We start from the raw sequence: 19,315 nt of genomic DNA, 5'->3' as shown, positions 1-19,315 counted from the left end.
TGTACTCAAGGACAGATGTGTCTCTGTACAGCACACTTGTCTGCATTGGCCATCAGTGTTCCCAACAGCTACTGTGTAGTATCACACAGCTGCTTGCTGCTGTTGGTACAACAGAAAGCAGGAGGAACCCCCATTTGAAGCTGTGTGTTAGAGCCCTTCAGCAGCTGGGAGCTTTAATACATCCAAATCCTTTTGTCACAGTTGCACTGACTTTCTGTAATCCTGTAAAATTGCATTGTCTCAATATCTGTGAAATAACATGTGAGAACCCATTAACCTCATGCGCTCTGCTCATCTCTGACAGATGACTTGACATAGTCTTGGAATCGGATGTATTATATGTATTGTGCAGGTTTCGGTGTGTTCAGACTTCTGGTATTTGATCAAAATTCAAAAGGCATTTGGAACAGAATAGTTATGCAAGCAAGATTTCCTCCCCTCAGCACCCAGGCACTCGCTTGCGCTGGGGCTCTAGCACTGACACGGCTGAACACAAGGAGTATTCGCTCCCCTGAGGTCAGCAGCAGCTTTTGCAAGAAGCTCTGTGGAGCACAAGTAGTTCTTTCTCTGCAGTGGAGCTCCAAGGCATTGAGGTTTTGGAAAGCACCTCTCGGAGGCGAGGGGGAAGGTCAGGACGGCTTTGCAGGGTGCCCTGACAGCCAATGTGAACGTCAGGCCTGCTGGCGTGGGGGGAAGTGTGGAGCAGGAAAGCCCCCAGGCAGCTGCATTCATTGCAGCAGAGCTGCTGGGGAGGCTGTGTGCATTTAGTAGTTCAGCCTAGATAAGCCTAAAGTGGGCACTACGGCCCTACCCTGTATTTACAAGGGACACAATATCTGAAGGCTTAACACTGGGGTTTATCCTGACTGAGACAGGGGTTTAGGAAAGGTGCAGTTTAACAATTGCATCATGATGTGGAATGTTGATCTCCTTGCTGTACTGATTCCTTAGGGACAGATGGAGGCCTTATTTCTTCTGAGGGGTAGAGAGTTGAATATTAACTAACAATTTTTACATCTGCCTTAGAGGCTGTGGTGAATAAAGCTGCATTGTGTGACGGTGTGTCCAGAGGTAATGGAGGGGAAAGAGTCACATTCTGAACTGGTTCTGGTCTCTCCTGGGTCAGAACCAAGGCTGAGCTCACAGTAGAGCTACAGTTAGAGATGACCTGGAGGGCATCTGTCGGGGCTGGGCTGTGTAAGAGCCTTCCTGGACCTCCTCTGTGCCTTGCATGAATTCCCACTGTGTTTTAAGTGTGCCTCTGCCTGCTGCTGCTCTGCAAACCTGTTGCCCATCAAGTGCTTCCAACAGGTTCAGGCTGCTGCGTTAGGGAACAGAGCATGTACCTCTTTCTGGGAGACCCATATACTACACAAGATACAATGACTCCTGTGCCTTGGATAGGACTGTTTGCCGCTGCTCCATATAACTAACAGAAAAAGCACAGGACACAAATACCCAGCACACGAGGGTAGATCCACACACGATTGTGTCACTTTATTAAGCTTGCCTGGACTCTGGCTTGGCACGGCTGTGGTTTGGAAGGCCAGTGTGCCCTCGGCGTCCAGGCGCAGCAGTGCAGAAAGCCCGATGAAGCAGAGCGTGCACGAAGCGACCAGCTCGGAAGCTCTCCCCTTCGGTGACACGTAATAGTACACTGCCTTTCTAATGGTGCACTTTGATGCAAAGTGACATTCAAGTACGTATGCGCCAGCAGCCCCAGAAGGGAAGACAGACAAATGGACACAAAAATGTAAGTGCCTATCTCTCTAGGCAGCACCAGCTCTATTAAGCAGGTGCACTTCCGAGAGGACTGCCTAGCAGGGACAGGCTTGGCTCAGGGAAGCTTGCGTGTCTCTCTGTTCAGGGTGGTGGCTCGCAGCCCTGAGTGATATCAAGAGGCACTAGTGGGAGTACGTACAAAGTGCTGTCTCACCAGTGAGCGTATTGAGTGGAGGCAGACCTGTACTTTTTGCAGACACCATTAATAGCAGGAAGAACTGAGGTCAAGTGGGGCTAACAGCAACTTTCTGTGAAGAATATCTCCTGCCTGCACAGTCATACTGTGTGACCAGGGTGCTTGTTGCATGAAGCATGCAGAGGCCAGGAAGGGGTAGATGACTTTGTAGTTTGTTCCTGAACCCCCTCCCTAATTTGCTTCAAACCCATTTCCCAAAGTCCTTGTCTCTCTCGCAGCTATTATTCTCAGCTGCTGAGGGAGCCCAGTGAAGCCCCAGGGTTGGTCACCAGAGAGGTTTCAGCTCCCAGCACTTCCCTTGATAAATGAATGCTGGGAACAGTGTAAGAGAAAAGGATCCAATCCCTATTGCTTTGCATTATCATCACCAAAAATTAAGCACTTGGCAGCCAAGCTAGAGCTCCCGTGAGGCAAGCAATGACATCTATTGTTTATAAATGGGAGAAGCCAAGGTTCTTACTGCAGGTCATGAGAGCAGTTGATGACTGAGATGTGACAGGGCTCTGCGTTTCCCTGGTATGCTCTCAGACACAAGGCCTATGCTTTTCTTTCCTCCCTTTTTTTTTTTTTCCCTGTTCTTTAACCTCCAGAAAATAATGCCCGCAGTACTGCTTAAAGGTAAGAGGTGCCCAAGTCTGGGAAGCAGGTGGGAGGGGTGCCTAGCTTGGGCTGGGTGCTAGGGATTAGTGGCTTAGGAGAGAAGTAAAGTCTGCAGAATTTCTAGGTGGTCTCATGTCCAGTGGAGAACATCAGTGAAAGCGGCGAGGCCAAGTCTAACGTGGTGCATTCGCAAATCTATTCACATTCTTTGCATAGTCCCCTTGAGGAAAGACGGATGGTGGCTCCTGGCATCTCGCCCCATTCATACACAGAAAGGTTGTATGCTCTACAGCCCAGAAGCAGCACCATGCAGAAACCATCCAAAGGCCATGGGATGCCCTGAGGGAAGTCAGCTCCAGCATGCAGGCCCCAGTTCAGCATGGCTATGGCTCCACTGTCACGCTGCTGTTGGTAACACGTACGCCGTACCATCCCTTCCAGAATAGTGTGTCCTGGCCACCGTGTTCAAAGCGGACAAAGCGGACCCCAGGCCCATAGTTGGAAAAGGTGTGGGAGATCTTTGGGATGAGACAAAATGGTGGTTGGTAACCGACAAACCACCCGTGAACCTTACCCTTCTTTAGTGCCCAGAGCCTTCAAATGCCCCTGCCCGAGTCATACCTACCAGCCTGGGTAATAATGAGGACACTTCCACTGGGAGTTACTGGGAAGAGCTTTGATCCCATTATTGTTCAGAGGCCATTGAACCTCTCCCAGCTGGGCATCTCCATCTTACGCATGCAGTGATGGCTCAGCAAGTTTTATGTAAGGCAGCCTTCCAGCATCAAGGCGCCACAGAACACGACAGAGTCGCTGCCGCCACCTCCTCCAGGGGAATCTCCTGCTTCCCTCTACTTGAAAATATTCCCCATTCATGCAAGTTGGGTGTCACTTGCTGAGCCTGCAGCTGTAACTCACCTCAGTCCAGTTGGCATCGTTGCCCTCTGGGATGTCAATAGTCTCACTTTTGTACTCAGCCAGAACATCCTCATTCTCTGAGAGCAGCTTCACACAGAGCTCATAGAGGCAGCCGGCGTCGCTGCGTCCTGCATACCTGCAAGGAGATCCGAGCTGCTAGCCTTACCTGTGTGAACTCGGCAAAGAGCCGGAGCAGCAGCTGCATCTGGCTGAATGCAGGCTCTACCAATCTCACCAAGCTACTGGGGCCTTGGTTTGAGGTGGAAATCTGTAATGGCTCTTGCCCCTACCCACCACCTCCCCTCATTCACAGCAGGAACCTAGTCTTTAGAGGCAATATGCACCAACAGTTTGAAGCTTGCGGGAGCTGCTGATGGCTCTGTAAGCCAAGACCCAGCCCTGTGTCACATCTAGGTGATCGGGCCGCTGGGGTTTTAAGGTCCACTGCAGGTATAAGCCCTCCCTTTCTTGACTCTCTGCCTGCCTTCTGAGGCATCCTTGCTACTTACCAGTCTTTTACCACAACTTTAGGCTGGGTTGTATCCATCAGCTCTTCCCAGTAGCCCTCAGCCCTAAGGTCAATGACCTGAGCCTTTTGACACCACCTGAAATGTGAGATGTTAATTGGCATCACAGTCTCTCCTGGGAGTGGGGGAATCAAAAATGTCCCCTTCCCTGAATAAGAGAGGAAAGCAGCCTTACTCATAAGATGTAACAAAGTATTTATGGACCTCTTCACTAGGGAATTCTTTTCCAAAGTCTCCAGGGAGCTCTTCAATTTTCCAGCCATCGCCTCCATTCTCTACCTCTCCCCAGTGCTGCAAGTCCTCTGCAAATGGCAGAAAAGAGGTTCGGATGAGTCTCAGTTTCTGTGGGCCTGGGTGAGCTGATCTTCTTCCACTGGAACTTTTCTCTGGCTTGTAAAAAGTTTGCTGTTGGTGCAGCACTAATTTTGTATGTAAACTACGGAGATGGAGTTTAGTAGAAGTCAGGCAAATACCTTCAGTCTGGTTAAACTCTAATATTAACAAACTTTAGCATTCCCCACCAAAACAGCTATGTACATGTGGGTTTACTTAAGAAAGTACTCCAGTGAAATTATTTGGGTATTCTGAACTGTGTGTCAGCACTTTCAGCTTTGTAACATAGGAATAGCCTGGGGAGAGATGCTGACTGCTTTATTTCTAAATTTTCTGAATTGCTAAGTGTATTTTTAGAAGCAGTATGGCCCTAAACATTGGGATTTTCTGGTCTTAGCCAGAGGGAACATGCATGTTGGAAAAGCTTGCAGAAAAATAATCTGTAAACAAAATGGAGAAGCTGTGTTGATATTGCTTTGGTCTATGATGTGTGAAATATATTTGTTGCTGCTTGGGTTATGAGGCTTGGTTACTGCTGCTTATTGCTAAGCATCTTGTAGACCTGGCAAGCGAAGCTCATGGATTATCAGAATAATGGCAAATGGGGTATGTGCACAGCTCTAACATGGGCGGTAGTAAGGAGGGCACAAACAAGACTTGCCTGAGCTGCTTCAAGGAAGGAGGCCTGAATTGCCTGCTGAGCTAAGGGCAGACTAGCCCCTGAGTGGGGAAAGGCTTGATCTTCCCTTTTGTGGTTTGGCAAGAAGCAGTCTGGAAACCCAGATGCCACTACCATGGCTGCACCGGACAGGGGTTCTGCAAAGGATGTTTTTGTGTCTCAGATGTGATTCTGATCCCTGCAGGGGCTTATATATAAAGTTGATGTCAAACAGAGCCTTTTGCAAAGGCTGATTATCAAAGGCCTTCATGCCTATTAAATGATTTAACTGCATCCATTAAGTGATTTGACTTGGGCAAGAATAAAATGCTGCAACCTGATAGCAACAAATTTTTTTTTTTTCAGAGACTGGAGATGCCCAGTTCCCAGTGACTGGTCATCTCTATGAAACCTTGGGGCTTGTTACGCTTGTCTCTCACCTTCACCACAGGGGTTCTTGATGAGATTCTTCTTTTTTTTACTCAGGAAGTAGAAGTTCTGCCAGTTCTCTGCATTCTCCTGTGACTCTGCTCCAGTGAGGCCTTCCTGCTGACACTTCAGGATCCAAAGCGCAGCTCCATCGACCAGGTTCTTCCACTGGCAGCAGACCAGGCGGCACGCCAGCACCAAATCCGCTGCAGGTATGGAGGCCAGGATTCTGATCAGGACTGCCTCAGGGAGGGACTCCATCCTCAGGCCAGGCTGGATGGAGCTTTCTGAGGGAAGAAGGGGGAGAGGAGTGGTGACACAGTAGTCCTTCAGACATGGGGTTCCCCATCCTCGGTGATGTCAAATCTGATAATTTAGAAAAAAGGGGAAAACAAGCATGTTATCTGAAAGCATGATTTTGGGGGTATAGATTGCTTCCTGACCTCAAGGCTTTCTGGCCTCTATTAAGTTAATACCCTGAAGCATGTGAGCAGATTAATATTTTATGTTCTAAGAGAAGCCCTCAGTAAAATCCATCCACAAAATGCAAGTACTTGACATCTGCAATTGGGAACAGTGTCAGTTTCCCAGACTGGAGTTAGTCCTTCCAGAAATCTCTACTGCTGCAAAAATCAGCTGCTTAGTAATGACTTCTTCCGCAGAGGGAGGCATCTGGGTGTTTGTTATGCCTTTAAGAACATCACTGATACCAAACGCTGCAGAGCAGTACCTAAATACCAGTGGTGAGCATCTTGCCAACCACATCTGCAGTGGTTCGTTCTATATCTGAAAGCCCTTCAAGGGGCTGGCACTTAATCTCCTTAGCCATGAGCCCCTATAAAGTACAGGCCCGAGGACAACTGAAAATAACTCAGTTGATATTCTCTAATATTCCTTTTTCTATGGCCTTAAAACCTGAGCAATTTAAAGTCAGAAGCGTGTGCTTTAACTCCCAATGGCACTCTGCTGCCCTGAGCTGAAGGGCCAGGTGCTGCAGGAATAAGGGAGGAGGTGCAGATTCAGAGCCCCACGTCATCAGTGTGGGGTGCGCTGTGACACCGCTTTTATCTCAGCTGAGTTCTGGTGCTGGAGGAGCTGCTGCGACTGCGGGGAGCTGCACAGATGCAGCCAGACTCCTGAGGAGTTGAGTCATTAAGCCTAGGAGAGGGATAGAAACAAAGCAGGTGAAATATCCTGACAGGCTGCTTGACGAAATATGGCAGTGCCAAATCTGGCGAGGGAGGGAAGAGATAGGGAGTCGCTACTGTAACAGCATCCTAAATCTACTTGTTCCAGATGCAGAGCTATCGTGTGTCCTCTGCCTGCACTGCAGACAGCAAGAGGAAACTGTCGCTTAAAATTCCCTGGCTTTTATGGGGGTAGCATTGGCGATTTCCCATTTTTTTTCCAACCTTCAACCACACTCCTGAAGAGTAAAATGTGATTTTAAGAAAAAAGAGGGGTCGTGCAGGTTCCGTGTGCTGCAGGATGCTGCGTCCTCCTCCGGCGCTCTGCCCGCTGACGGCTCTCCCCGCTCAGCGAGCTTCCCCACGCCCTCGGGGAAGGGGTGAAGGTCCCCGGCTGGCCTTCCCCTCCCGCTCCCACCCGCAGCATCCCAAAGCCGGTCCCACTGGCAGAGACCTCCCGCCCCAAGCCCTGCTGGGGCGCACACCGGTTCCCTGTCTGCGTCCCCCACCCCGCGGTGCTGCCCCGCCGAGACAGGCTGGGAGGAACCCGCAGGGTAACAGGGCGGGGGCTCGGGGTGACCCCGCACCCCACCCCCCCCCCGGCACGGCTGGCGCCGAGCGCTCCTACCTCAGGCGCGGGTCCGGGGCGGGCGGGCCGGGGCCGGGCCTGGGCTGGGCCGCCCTGATAAAGGCCTCCCCCGCCGGGCGCCGCCTCCATCCCTGCGCACCCGCCCCGCGCCCCGCCCGCTGCGGAAGGGCCGCCGCCGCCTCACATCCGTGTCCGGAGGGCGCAGGCGGAGCCCAGGTGGGGCCGGGGCCCGGCGTGGGGTGCCGGGCGGGGCGCGACGGCCCGGCCCACTCGGGCCCCCGGGTGCGGGCGCTTTGTCGTGTCGTGAATTGAGGGGCTGGAGCGGGGTCTGGAGCACAAGTGTGCTGGGGGGCGGCTGAGGGAGCTGGGGGGGTTTAGCCTGGAGAAGAGGGGGCTGAGGGGAGCCCTTCTTAGCTCTCTGCAGCTGCGTGAGGGGGGAGGTTTGGTCTCTTCTCCCAAGTCACCAGGGACAGGACGAGAGGAAACAGCCTCAAGCTGTGCCAGGGGAGGTTTAGGTTGGGTATGAGGGAAAATGCCTTCCCTGCCAGAGCGGTCAGGCCCTGGCACAGGCTGCCCAGAGAGGGGGGGGAGTCACCGTCCCTGGGGGTGCTCAGAAACGTGCAGACGTGTCACTTGGGGAGATGGTTTAGGAGGCCTGGGGGTGTTGGGTTGGGGGTTGGACTTGGTCCTAGAGGTCTTTTCCAACCTTAATGATTCTATAGTTCTGTTAGTAACTAGTCAAAACTCTGCTTGCTTCCTAAAGCGCTGTAGCTGTCGGTGCCCCAGGGATTTTTCCATCGCCCTACTTCCCGTCACGGAAGCTGTCAGTCTGTGATGACAACCATTTGCCACCTCCCGGAAGATGTCCTGGTGGAGCTGCTTTCCCTGCTCCCAGCCCAGGATCTGATCTGCACCTGCAGGCTGGTCTGCAGGCAATGGCGCTACGTGGTAGATCTGACCACCCTATGGAAGCACAAGTGCCAGCGCGAGGGGTTTTATATCCAGAATTTGGACAGAAGCATCTCTGACTGGAAGACCTTCTATATGCTCTGCAGCTTGAAGAGAAACCTCATCAAAAACCCCTGTGCTGAAGGTTTGTTTAATTACTTATAGTAGGGAGCTAAGGGAGTTTCGTCGTAGTCAGGATGAGTCAGTGTCCTGCGTTGCTCAAGTACTGCTGGCGTTGTGGGACTGTCCAGCTACTGATGGATTGCTGCTGGGTCAGATCCACAAGTAAACATCTGCAATAAAACCACTGTGGGTAGATAAAGTATTGGTAAACGTGTATCTGTGGTTGCTGCCACAAAAAATTTCTGGAGTTACTAAGGCCCCAGCACTGCAGACAGCAATGGTTAATTTGCACAGCACGTACAATAAGGTCATGAAACTATCGGGTTTCAGGATTAAACATTCAGGTAGCTGGGGAGTTTTTGTTGTCAAAGACTTGACTAATACAACTACAGGAGTTCTGCTTTATGACTGATTGAGTTTCTGATGTGGTCAGAAGGTTGCTACCTGTTGTCCTAGCTGCTGACAGCCACGTGAAAAGTAATGGCAACATAAAGGCAGGAGTCACTTTCAGCTGTAGGAAGAATACAGCCTATCTGAAAACTCATCAGAGTAGGTTCCTAGTACTCTTCTGTAGCCGATTCTTTAACAAAGCAGAGATACTGCTGGAAACTGAAGTTCCACTCGTCTTCGATATCTATGTTTTTAGAGAATTTTCGGCACTGGAAACTGGATAATAATGAGGGAGATAAATGGAAGATTGAGGATCTGCCTGGAGCTCATGGAACAAACATACCAGACCCCAAAGTACAAAAATACTTTGTCACTTCATATGGGTAAGAACTGGATTCCAGTAATCTGGAGCTGGGAGACCTGCTGCCTCCTGTCTGCCTGCAAGGCACTATGGTTAGGTGGCTTCAGGCAGGTCACTGAGCCTTAGCCCATGTGTGGCAAAAGGAAGGACTTTAATTAGTTAACCTTTTATACTAGTTAGTCTAAAGAGACGGGTGTACAGCTGAGAGAATTAATTGCAGCAAGTGCTAAATTTCTGTCCCTACTAGGAACTTCCTGTAACTTCTTTATAGTCATGATAACCCACAAGATATCAGCTTCTCCTGTATCAAAAGTGGTGAGCAAACGTGAATTTTGGCAAGCTAATCAGAGGCACCTACCTGACCAGGCCAAAGCTCTGTAACCTCTAAGAGTGGTAGGTGTGTTTGTCGTGGTAACCGCTTGCAAGAAAAGCTGTCAACAGAGGAGGATTAACTGCTTTTTTACATCCCTTAAGCAGTAGTTTCCTGTTACCAATATATACTCTACAAGCATAGGGACTCCTCTTAATCTAGCTTGTAGGTAACTATTCTTTTTATCTGGGGGTGAAGCTAATCAGTTCACTTCCTTATCTAGTTCTGGCTACAGAAAAAGGCATGGCTTAGCCATGTCAGCCTTGTGGGCCTTCAAGGTCTGTGTGGGCTTTTGGTGAGAGTAAAGCTGTTGGGGAAAGTGTGGACACTGAGAAGGAAGAGATGTGTTTTGTGAAGTTCTGAATATTTCTATTGCAGACCATGCCTCAAGTCTCAACTCATTACTCTGCGTAAAGAAGGATACTGGAACCAGCTGATGGATGAGAAACGGCCCGAAATTGTAGTCAAGGACTGGTAAGTGTATGCACTGAAAACTAGAATTTCTGGCATTAGCTTAGAGATAAGTTGGGCCTCTGAAGCTTTTTGTGCTATAAAATTACTTCTTTTTCCTTTTGGAGTGGTAGTTCTTCAGTAAAGCATAAGCTAAATCTAAGTTTATTCAGTGGGCTGTAAGGAGGTGACGATCCTGTGAAGAACAGGATAGCTACAAGTTTTAGAACTCCTCCATAGCTATGGGGATGACGTTCCTTTTTCTCTACAGACGGGGATCCCCTTGGAGACTGTTCTTGAATGCTAAAAACTGGACTCTGTATAGACAACCCTGCTCCTTGATTCCTCCCTGCCTCTCTAGGTATGCTGCCAGGTTTGACTGTGGATGTCGCTATGAACTTACAGTGAGGCTGCTTTCTGAAGACTACATTGTCCTTGAGGAGTTCCACCCCGAGCCAGTGGTTATAGAGCAGTGGAGTGATGCAATGTGGAGAGAGGTAAGCAGCAGCCCTGGGGGCAGTAGCTTTACATCAGTATTGTGACACTTGAATCTTGCAAGTCTTTACCTGGCCAAAAGTTCCAAGTGGACCTGCTTTCTGTGCTCTTCAGCCTCCTCTACTCAATACAAAAGGTTATGTCTTTGCTGTTGACAACGCTGAAGAAGCAATAGTGCCATGAGGAGCTAGGTGCGGTTTGTATGTGCCCAGGGTTTTCTAGAGTATCCCCCAGGCTTCTGTGTTGTTTTAGCTCAGTCTCTTTAACTGTTTCTGTTTTTCACTTAAGGTTTGGTCTAAATAAGTTACAAGAGCACAGTTCTTGTTTTTATTGATCAAAAAAAATTTGTTTAAAACTACTGCATGGATGTAGTTGAAAGGATTGCAGACATTACTTAAACTTGTTTAACTGGTTTGACTGTAGATTACCTGTTACATTGTTGCCTACATGACTCTAAGCTTAACCTTAAGTTTGACTGGGAGAGGATTTCAGGGCAGAAGGCTGAATGACAGGGCTTTTTTCCCATCCCTCAAAAAGGGGCATGATGCACTTTTAATAAAAGACATCTTAGAATGAGATTTTCCTGAGTCCAAGACTTGCATACTCTAGTTCTCCTAGCTTCTAGGTCAGTGCTGATTTATTTAAGCAAATTAAGACACGTTTTCTTCTTTCTCTCCAGATTTCTCACACCTTCCAGAATTACCCAGCTGGAGTTCGTTACATCTGGTTTCAGCACGGAGGCCAAGACACCCAGTTCTGGGCAGGATGGTATGGGATCCGAGTGACAAACAGCAGCATCACCATTGGGCCCCTGACACAGTTATGAAGGCACAATATATATGGTAGCTTTTTTACCTCAGGACTGTAACCAGGTGGTCTCAGGTGCATTTATTTGTCTGTACTCTCTGGGTGAGTGTCCTGGCTTTGTACTTGCACAGTTGATCTCTGATACAAGCAGCTAGTTCTCCTTGTTCACAGCAGAACTTGTGCAGGCCCAGCCCTTTGGAAGGACTTCTGTCTTCATCCTTCATCCTCCTGTGCTATCCACATCACTGCAATTACTAGTGACCTTCCACAGGAGGACTAGGACAATGAAATGTCGTCTCCTCTAGTTTATGTCCTTGTGCTACAGCCAAACGCTAGGTCTTAAATAGAAACTATTTCTTGTGTTTATGGAACTTATGAAAAATAAGGCTAAAATGTTTCATTTCAGATTAGCAACGCTGTCCTCAAGGCTCTGCTATGGAGAGATATGTTTTGTATGGTATTTCTGTGGTTTAGTTTAATTATGTATAAAACCACGTATCTTTCACATCAGACTTTTCATAGCATAAGGAAACTATTAACCAACCCTTTTTCATAAATGCTGTGTCACTGGTACTTAACTGCTTACTGTTTTCTGTAAGTGTATATGATCAAAGTGGCAAATACCCTCACTGACTGAATACAGCCCATGGTTGTTAGAATAAACAGCCAGAGAGGCAGGAGATAAGGAGTCCCGTAAGGTGGCTAGCTTACAAGTGCCTTTTGATTGTGCTGGGCTTTTTCCATACTATCTTTGTACTACCAAAGTGCTTGGTTTGTACTGAATGGTCTAACCCTATATAAAATGTTAAAGCAATGCACAACCTGGATCTGTAGTATTCTTGCACTTTTTACTTGGGGGAAGCAGGGAGGCACTATACTGGCTGTCTTATCAAATTGTCTGACCTACTAGCTCAGCTCAATACCGCGAACCATGTCTTCTACCCCTGTATGCAAAGAGCCAATACTGAGGCCTTCCATCTCCTTTGTCAGGTGTAGGATTAACCTTGCTCGTGGGTGAAAGCTCTCCTGTGGAAAGGGCGGGAGACCAAGGCTGTTATAGGAATTGATAGATCCCACATATGTACCAGAAAAGGTGTGGAAAGGTGGTGGAAGCTCCACACAAAAATACTTCCTCACTTGGTGGGGGGGGAGGCTGGTTTGGACAGAACTCAGCCTAGTTCAACTGGGGTAAAACTTAGTATTTATTGAAGACTACTTGGGACAGTCACAGTGGACAGACACTACATAAGGCCTCACTCACCCTTAGTACGAGTCCATTGCTCTCGTGGAGCCTATAGCGTATCACTGCGTATCACTACCACTGTGCAATGGCGATGCCCTGTTAAGGCGAGAACTGGATTTGTACAAAGCGCTGACTGCACTCTGCAGCTGGTTATATCCTGCCCCTGCCCCCAGGGATTCACTGTAACAAAGCCCATACTCACTCTCACACGTGAGCGTACATGGGAACAGGCTCTGGCTCCACATTCCAAGTCAGTTCTATATACAGTGGTAAGAGCACTTGAAATAAAGAGGCAGCAGCTGCTCTACATTCACCCAGAAGGCCAGCTGAAGAGACGGTTATCAAGGTACAGCTTGTGAGATATCTTATTCCACTGGAAGATCAGATGAGGCTTGAAGGCAAGGAAGATTTGAAATCAGGTGCCTTTGTGGGCTCGCTCTTCTACATATAGTTGCATCTGGAGGACAGAAACGAGCATCGGTTCTGTTAATACGCAGGTAGGTGAATGGAAGTCGCCTGCAACAAGCTAAATAGGAAGAGTTTGTACCTTCCCCCATAGCCAGGTTTCGTATTTTGAGCCTTGCCCTGTTTTGATTACTGGCACAGGCATCTGCAAGACTAGGCAATACTGCTCGGCAATATTACAACCGTTAGCCTACAGAAAATGGCAGAGCTGGCGTCAGAGGAGACAAAGCTTAGAACCCCATACAGTTTCAGCCACCTCTTGGGCCAGAACGCTCTGCTCACCTTTAAGATATCTGATGTCATAGTTTTCAGGGGAATAAGCCGGGGGTCATGCATGTGCACATCTTGCTCATCAGCGAGGATCCACGGGAAATCCTAGGGGCAGGAACACAAGGCGCTTTATTTGCAGCGAGGCTGGCAGACTCTGGGAGGTCAGCTCTCTTTCTCAGCACTAGGTCAGCATTAAGTGAATGACAGATCTAGTAGCTGAGGGAAGAACCGGGTACTCAAACCTTTCATAACAGCAAAACTTAACACTTGCAGACTGGCCCTGAGACTCGGCATAATTATCTTCAATTACATTGAACCATAGTGTTAACCCACTTTCCTTATTCCAAAGGTGATACCTCTCTTCCTTAAAAGATAAACTCTTAGCTGTTCTGAGCTAGTATTTTATATTCATTATACCAGGTCTTAACTGCAACTCCAAAATGCTCAGGGCATGGATTTCTGTCCTCCCTTGCAAGTGTAAAGGTTGGCCCTCTATACTACCAGTTACCATTGCTAAGCAGTACAGAGCAGACTTCCACTTTGAAACAATTTCATACTTTACTAGCTTTATTTATTATGCCTTAGGACACCCAAAATAACTTGGCTCAGGGAAGAAGGTTTCCCTGTACCTAAGCAAGGATTCTGGGGAAAAAAAAAAATACTGCTTTAAGAAGTGATCTGCACACACTTTTCCTGCAAGATGAAGTATATCTGTGCACCCAAAACCCACTAGTTTCTTTATAAATAGCAGAGATGACTAAGATTCAAGTATCAGTCATCCACACATAGTGGATGGGGTGAGAGGGGTTTGGTGGTTTGTTTCGGTTGTTTGGGTTGTTTTGGTTTCAGGGTTTTTTTTCCACTTAAATTCAAGTACCTATTCTCTATGTCAGAGTACTTTTCAGTGACTGGGCAGGCATCATGGAGTAAGTATTGTCACAGCCTCATTCAGGCTTTGAAGCAGCTCTTGCCTGCAGTTGTGGCTGGTGTGTGGTGAATGTGCTCAGTCACCTCACCAGTGTAAACCATTTTAACACATTCAAAGGAAAAGTGTGAAGTGCATCACGTAAAGCTAACACGTGTTCAAAATATCTAGCAGCCTCAACCTTAGAGATGCCAAAACTCTTCTAATTTCTAGTCTTTGATATCTTTGGCTATCTGATTGCAGGTGAGCAACCTGCACTCACCTTTATCACCTGGATCTTTTCCATGTTCCGTGTGGCAGCCTCCCGTGTGTGAACCAGAACTGTGAAGGTGCAACCTGCAAGAGAAATGGTAGCTGCAGATCGGGGGCGAGTGAACAGGGGATCGGACACTACCTATTGTTGTCTCATGTCAAGCACTGCCATGCTGTTAGCCTGTATGGACTTGTTTACCTGGGGGATTGTTGTCAAGCACAGCATCGCACACACTGATCTTCAGGATGAAGGCACGCAGTAACTGCTCCACGTGGGACAGCAGGGACTCCGAACTGTTGAGAGATAGCAGTTGTTATGGCCACGCGGCAGAGTACTGGGGCCTGGAGCTGCTTCCGAAACACCTGCAGAGGCAGGTGTTGGATGCCACGGGCAAGCAGGAATGGAAACTTTACCTAATGGAGAGAAGAGGTGGCTGGGTGATCTCAAAGACAAATCGCTCCACAGGGTGGTGCTCTTTATCCAGGATTACAACTACAACTTTCTCCACATCATTCTGCAAGAACAAAGATAGAAAAAATAAAATCCCTTCCTTAAAACAAGCTTTCTTCTGCCTGTGGTGTGCTTTACATACTTCTGATAAAGTGGGAGTGTGCTTATTTGTTGTGGCTCTCAGCACTAGCAGTTATCCAACGCTTGAGTGCTATCAGATTATTCTTACTGATGAGAAAAAAATGCTTTTGCAAAGCCATTTCTTGCTAGATGTTAAACTGATAGCTTATTGCTAAGGCCTAGGGAGATGAAGTGCACTAAATAGTACATTTCTCTAGATACTGTTTTGGAACAAAGGAGGAAATGTACAGCCATCTCATTGCATCACTTGGGAACGGACAATGCTGGGGAAGTTAAGACGTGCTTAGATCATTGGCCAAATATAGCAGCTTTGTACTACTGTGATGAAAACTGACATTTTCATTCTCTAAATGTGCATTAAGGTTGGCAGATTTTGCCGTGTCTGCTCTTTACAGACAGCATCCTACATCCTAAAATGTTTCTTATGGTCATGCCTTTCTCACAAAACCTAGAGTTCAAACCTACCTGTGCTTGCTGGCTTACAGCAAAGCAGCCCCACTATTCTGGCAAGTAGGTGCTTAAACTTAAATGTATTCCAAAGCAGAATGTTAACTGAATACGTATGATGATGTTCACACAGATGAACACCATATGCGATGAAAACACATAGATGTATATCCTCATATGCATGTATTAGATGCAACTAAACGCCAATAACCAGCAGCAAGGCAGGGCCTTACCTGCAAGGAAAGGTTAGGGATGTTATTTTTATTGTTGCTAGTAACTCTGTCAGCTAGTGTATTCTGTATGGCAAATCTGTAAATAAATTTTGCAATGAAGACAGCACTTATGTTCTCTTAATTACTATCAAAACCACTTGCAGTACTTTTGCTAAGGCTCCTAATATGATTTTACCTTCTCGAGCAGCGGCTTTACGCAGTGTAGCGTGTCCTGGATGTACTGATTCAGCTCCGGGTGGCAGGACATCTGTAGCAAATACAGGGAACAGTCAGCTGTGTTCTGACGTGAACCAGGACAACAGTAAAGGGGAAGATTTAAACAGCAGCACCAATGTGTTACAGGGCACTTGAGTCATGCTTCAATTAGAATTTTTCACCACTAAGTTGCCAGTTCAGACCAGTAATTCTTTCATGGAAGGGTTAATGGGCTGAGGCAGATCACTGTACCCACGCTGTTGTAGTTTATGGGGACTATATATCCAATAATAGCAGATTGGGAATAGTATAGTCCAACCATCTCTACTTCCTAGGAAGCATGCTTTCATGTTACCTTACTGCACATAGCTGGGGAAGCCTTGTACTACTGTTGTCCATGATCTGCTTGTTCCATGAGTACTGCTGTATCCTCAGCTACAGGCCTGTTTTCCCTTCTGACAGGAACTAAGTTCTCTTCAAAAATGAGTTTGCACATTAAAACAAACTCTGGAAGCGATTTAGTTTGTTCTGGTGAGCGTTGACTGATCCCTGCTATTTTGCTTGTCCATGTGGCTGTCAGCTTCCAGGAAAATCTCCTACCTGGACAGGTACATTGTATTTTTTCCTCTTCTGAAAGATCCCAATAGGGTAAACTTCTCTGACATACAATATAAGGTGAACAGCCACTTCCAGAAATTCTGAAAGAACATCTGCAACAACTGAAAAACAAAAGTAAAGGATGCTGAAGTAGGGAGTGGGGGAAGCATGCAGGGCAATACCATATACTCATAGGAATTTTTTCAAGGTATTTTCCCCTGCATAAATTTCATCTGCGTCCCCTTAGCTGCAGGAAGTTTAGGGATAGAGCAACTCTCCAACAACAGCTCCACAAGCTCACATGCCAACACGAAGCCTTGCAAGCATACCAGTTTGCAGCGTAGCACAACACATTACCTTGCCCAAAGTTAAGGTCCTGCCGTGTGAGCGTGGTCATCTTTCACAGAACCTGGAAGTAATCACAAACAATGTTTATTCTCTAGCTCCTATATTAATGTAGTCAGCTCACAGAGCCGCCCACCTCCCTAGTGCTGCTGAGCTCAGACCCAAACTGTCCTGTGCGCTCAGTCACAAGCAAACGAGCAGTGCCACGACACATCGGCAGGGCCCACCATGAACAGTTTAAGCACCTTCCATAACCAACAACACCCGCCAGAAGTCACCAGGAGTGCAAAAACAAAAGTCAGCATCATTGCTGTGTTCTGGCTCATGCCTCAGATTGATAGATTGCTCATAATGTAAGTCCTGCTTTTTTAAATTGGGTTTTATTTAAGAAAACAGTGAAAAATCTGTCCAGTTCATAGTTCTTCACTGCCTCCCTTTTTGATGCACTTTGCTGGGACTGGAGAATTCATGATTCCTAAGACACAGGACAGTTTAGACAATCACCTTTTAATAGCACAAGGAACACTTTTTTCTCAGTGTTACGGGTTTATTCTCACCATGCCACCATGAAAGGCTAGGCTCTGCACTACACAACACAGGTACTCATCTCTGCCCGCTACCAACAGCTTGAGTGTCTCTCTCTAGTCCCAAGGAAACCAAACACTGCACAGCTGCATAAGTTATAGAGTTTGTCACACAGGATCATAGAATCATGGAGTATTTCAAGCTGGAAGGGACCCATAAGGATCATGGTGCCCAACTCCCTGCTCCTCGCAGGACTACCTAAAACTAAACCGGACACTCCTTGAACTCTGACAGCCTTGGGGCTGTGACCACTTCCCTGGGGAGCCTGAAATTTGTGACAGTTATAAAGGGCTGCACATCAGATAGCCACACGGCCTACCGCGTGCCAACAATCAAACAGCAGACACCGGGGCTCAACTTCCCAACAGCTTTCCTTATATAGTGCAGAACATGCCTTACACATTTTAACCTACAGTGTACATACTTTTCTATTACATTTTAATTTGTTTCATTATTTTGCCCTCGCTCTTGCATGCATGCAAACTCTAGCCACTAACAGCAGCACCATTTTTCATAAACTGTAGCTGTCTTTAAATGCCTCCAGGAGCACTGTGGCTCCACCACTAACACAGGTGTCTTACACAGACCTCTGACAAGCCACAGGCATGCCAATCAGTTGCTTAGCCACTGATTTTCAAGCTGCTTCAGCTGCAACAAACCATGGTTTTCAGCCCTACAAAGACCTTCATAAAATAGGAAGCCGCTCTCCCCGCCCTTTTTAAAGCAGAATCTTACCATTGTATACAAAGACTCCCTGGAATATTAGAGATCTGCTACAATAAACACAATTAAGATACTTCAGCATCTCTCTAGCACCCCAGCTGCAGTGACCCTCAAATTTGTACAAAAGATCTGTATCAGAATAGCATAAAGTAGCTGTGTTTTTAGAGGTTTAGGTTCACATCCTCACCTAAACATCCCCCTTGATTAAACTGAGGCCCCAGTGAGGCAACAGCATCCCAAGAGACCCACCCTTAGACGCAGTCACAAGGTTAGACCTAAAAGCCAGCCGTTTAATACTCCCTCAGCTTAAGGTTTTGGAGTAATTGATTAGAGCAACGCTGCAGCTAATAGCCTTTCATCTCTTCAGTTGAATTTGCTGTCCTCTGCGTGTGAGGTCAGTTTCCCGCAAATATCGTCCCACCTTCCCAGCATACAGACAGCACTGGGGGTCGGCTGGGGGGAGGGAGGAAAAAGAAAGCCTGCACTTCCTTCGAGGTGCTTTCAAGAAGCTAGCAACCCCTCACTGAAGAAGAGGAGGCAGGGATTAGCGTGTCGTTTGCAATCCATCACCTTCCAAGCGCCCGTGTCTGCTACCCGGGCTCCCGCGCTAGCCCAGGGTATCGAGCGCGGGCCTCCCGCACCGGCGGCGCTGCGCCCTGCCCGCTTCATGGCTTCAGAGAGGCAGGAGAGCCACCCAGCGCTCCCGCACCGTTTCACACCCGGGTTTCTCTAACGGCTGGGCACACGGCAGGGCAGGGGCGGGCACCCCCCCCAGGGCGCCCCGGTCCCGCCGCTCCCCAGCACACGAGCACTGCCCGTGCCGCGGTACCCCTGCCTGCGCTCAGAGCCCCTGCTGCCGGGCGTTCAGCGCCGCTCCCCGCCGAAGCAGGGCTCCCGCCCTCGCGGAGCCCCCTCAGCACAGCCCTCCGTCCCACCGAGGCTCCCGCCCGTCCACGGGACCCTCGGTGCCCGGCACCGCCTCGCCCCGGCCCGCGGGGACCCCCGGTGCCCCTTGCCGCCCCGCGCCGAGGCCCTCCCGGTGCCCCTTACCGCCAGCCCGGTGCGGTACCGCCCCGCACCGACCCCCGGTGACCGACACCGCCGCACCCGCGCAGCGCGGGTGGCCGGGCGGCGGCGCGGGCGTGTGACGTCAGGGCGGCGGGCGGCCCGAGCGCCCCCTGGCGGCGGGAGGAGCGGGTGCGGGGCGGGGGGGTGCGCGGTCCCCGCCGCCCGGTCCCAGCCGCCCCCCCGGCCCGCACCCCCCGCGCCGCAGCTCCCGC

At 48.7% G+C, this 19,315-nt stretch overlaps 3 protein-coding genes across 8 annotated transcripts; 1 reads left to right on the top strand and 2 right to left on the bottom strand.

Annotated features, from left to right (window-relative positions):
• Positions 1-1,472: 1,472 nt before the first annotated feature.
• Positions 1,473-7,372, bottom strand: FBXO2 (F-box protein 2). Of its 4 annotated transcripts, none has more exons than XM_075114289.1 (6): positions 7,264-7,372; positions 5,455-5,753; positions 4,199-4,325; positions 4,006-4,101; positions 3,497-3,632; positions 1,473-3,096 (listed from the first exon to the last, which is right to left on the bottom strand). In XM_075114289.1, exons 2-6 carry the CDS (start codon positions 5,702-5,704, stop codon positions 2,962-2,964), a joined length of 744 nt encoding a protein of 247 aa, XP_074970390.1. In that variant the 5' UTR covers positions 5,705-5,753; positions 7,264-7,372; the 3' UTR covers positions 1,473-2,961. The 4 variants fall into 4 exon arrangements, with proteins under 4 accessions (XP_074970390.1, XP_074970387.1, XP_074970388.1 ...); XM_075114286.1 differs by having other exon boundaries at positions 5,455-5,809; positions 7,259-7,360; XM_075114287.1 differs by having other exon boundaries at positions 5,455-5,730; positions 7,259-7,356.
• Positions 5,542-11,988, top strand: LOC142066613 (F-box only protein 6-like). Of its 3 annotated transcripts, none has more exons than XM_075114283.1 (6): positions 5,542-5,655; positions 7,983-8,312; positions 8,937-9,063; positions 9,790-9,885; positions 10,223-10,358; positions 11,036-11,988. In XM_075114283.1, exons 2-6 carry the CDS (start codon positions 8,054-8,056, stop codon positions 11,180-11,182), a joined length of 765 nt encoding a protein of 254 aa, XP_074970384.1. In that variant the 5' UTR covers positions 5,542-5,655; positions 7,983-8,053; the 3' UTR covers positions 11,183-11,988. The 3 variants fall into 3 exon arrangements, with proteins under 3 accessions (XP_074970384.1, XP_074970385.1, XP_074970386.1); XM_075114284.1 differs by lacking the exon at positions 5,542-5,655 and adding an exon at positions 7,358-7,435; XM_075114285.1 differs by lacking the exon at positions 5,542-5,655 and adding an exon at positions 7,424-7,501.
• MAD2L2 (mitotic arrest deficient 2 like 2) lies at positions 10,670-19,174 on the bottom strand. The gene is made up of 9 exons (XM_075114290.1): positions 19,086-19,174; positions 16,740-16,791; positions 16,386-16,504; positions 15,766-15,837; positions 14,733-14,833; positions 14,518-14,612; positions 14,329-14,402; positions 13,154-13,246; positions 10,670-12,863 (listed from the first exon to the last, which is right to left on the bottom strand). Exons 2-9 carry the CDS (start codon positions 16,777-16,779, stop codon positions 12,822-12,824), a joined length of 636 nt encoding a protein of 211 aa, XP_074970391.1. The 5' UTR covers positions 16,780-16,791; positions 19,086-19,174; the 3' UTR covers positions 10,670-12,821.
• Positions 19,175-19,315: the final 141 nt, after the last annotated feature.

The sequence above is a fragment of the Phalacrocorax aristotelis genome, chromosome 19 (genome assembly GCF_949628215.1).
Source record: "Phalacrocorax aristotelis chromosome 19, bGulAri2.1, whole genome shotgun sequence".
NCBI classification, from domain to species: Eukaryota; Metazoa; Chordata; class Aves; order Suliformes; family Phalacrocoracidae; genus Phalacrocorax; species Phalacrocorax aristotelis.
The sequence above is the reverse complement of the archived record's forward strand: the minus strand, read 5'-3'. Positions and strand labels throughout refer to the sequence as shown.

Coding starts and splice junctions, on each gene's coding strand:
- FBXO2 (XM_075114289.1), bottom strand. CDS start 5,704: ATGGAGTCCCTCCCTGAGGCAGTCCTGATCAGAATCCTGGCCTCCATA. Junction 4,326..5,454: donor CAAGAACCCCTGTGGTGAAG/GTGAGAGACAAG, acceptor TGCCATTTGCAG/AGGACTTGCAGCACTGGGGA. Junction 3,097..3,496: donor ACGATGCCAACTGGACTGAG/GTGAGTTACAGC, acceptor CTCATCCCAAAG/ATCTCCCACACCTTTTCCAA.
- LOC142066613 (XM_075114283.1), top strand. CDS start 8,054: ATGACAACCATTTGCCACCTCCCGGAAGATGTCCTGGTGGAGCTGCTT. Junction 9,886..10,222: donor GAAATTGTAGTCAAGGACTG/GTAAGTGTATGC, acceptor CTGCCTCTCTAG/GTATGCTGCCAGGTTTGACT. Junction 10,359..11,035: donor GTGATGCAATGTGGAGAGAG/GTAAGCAGCAGC, acceptor CTTTCTCTCCAG/ATTTCTCACACCTTCCAGAA.
- MAD2L2 (XM_075114290.1), bottom strand. CDS start 16,779: ATGACCACGCTCACACGGCAGGACCTTAACTTTGGGCAAG. Junction 14,834..15,765: donor TAAAGCCGCTGCTCGAGAAG/GTAAAATCATAT, acceptor TTGTTCTTGCAG/AATGATGTGGAGAAAGTTGT. Junction 14,403..14,517: donor GCTTGACAACAATCCCCCAG/GTAAACAAGTCC, acceptor TTTCTCTTGCAG/GTTGCACCTTCACAGTTCTG.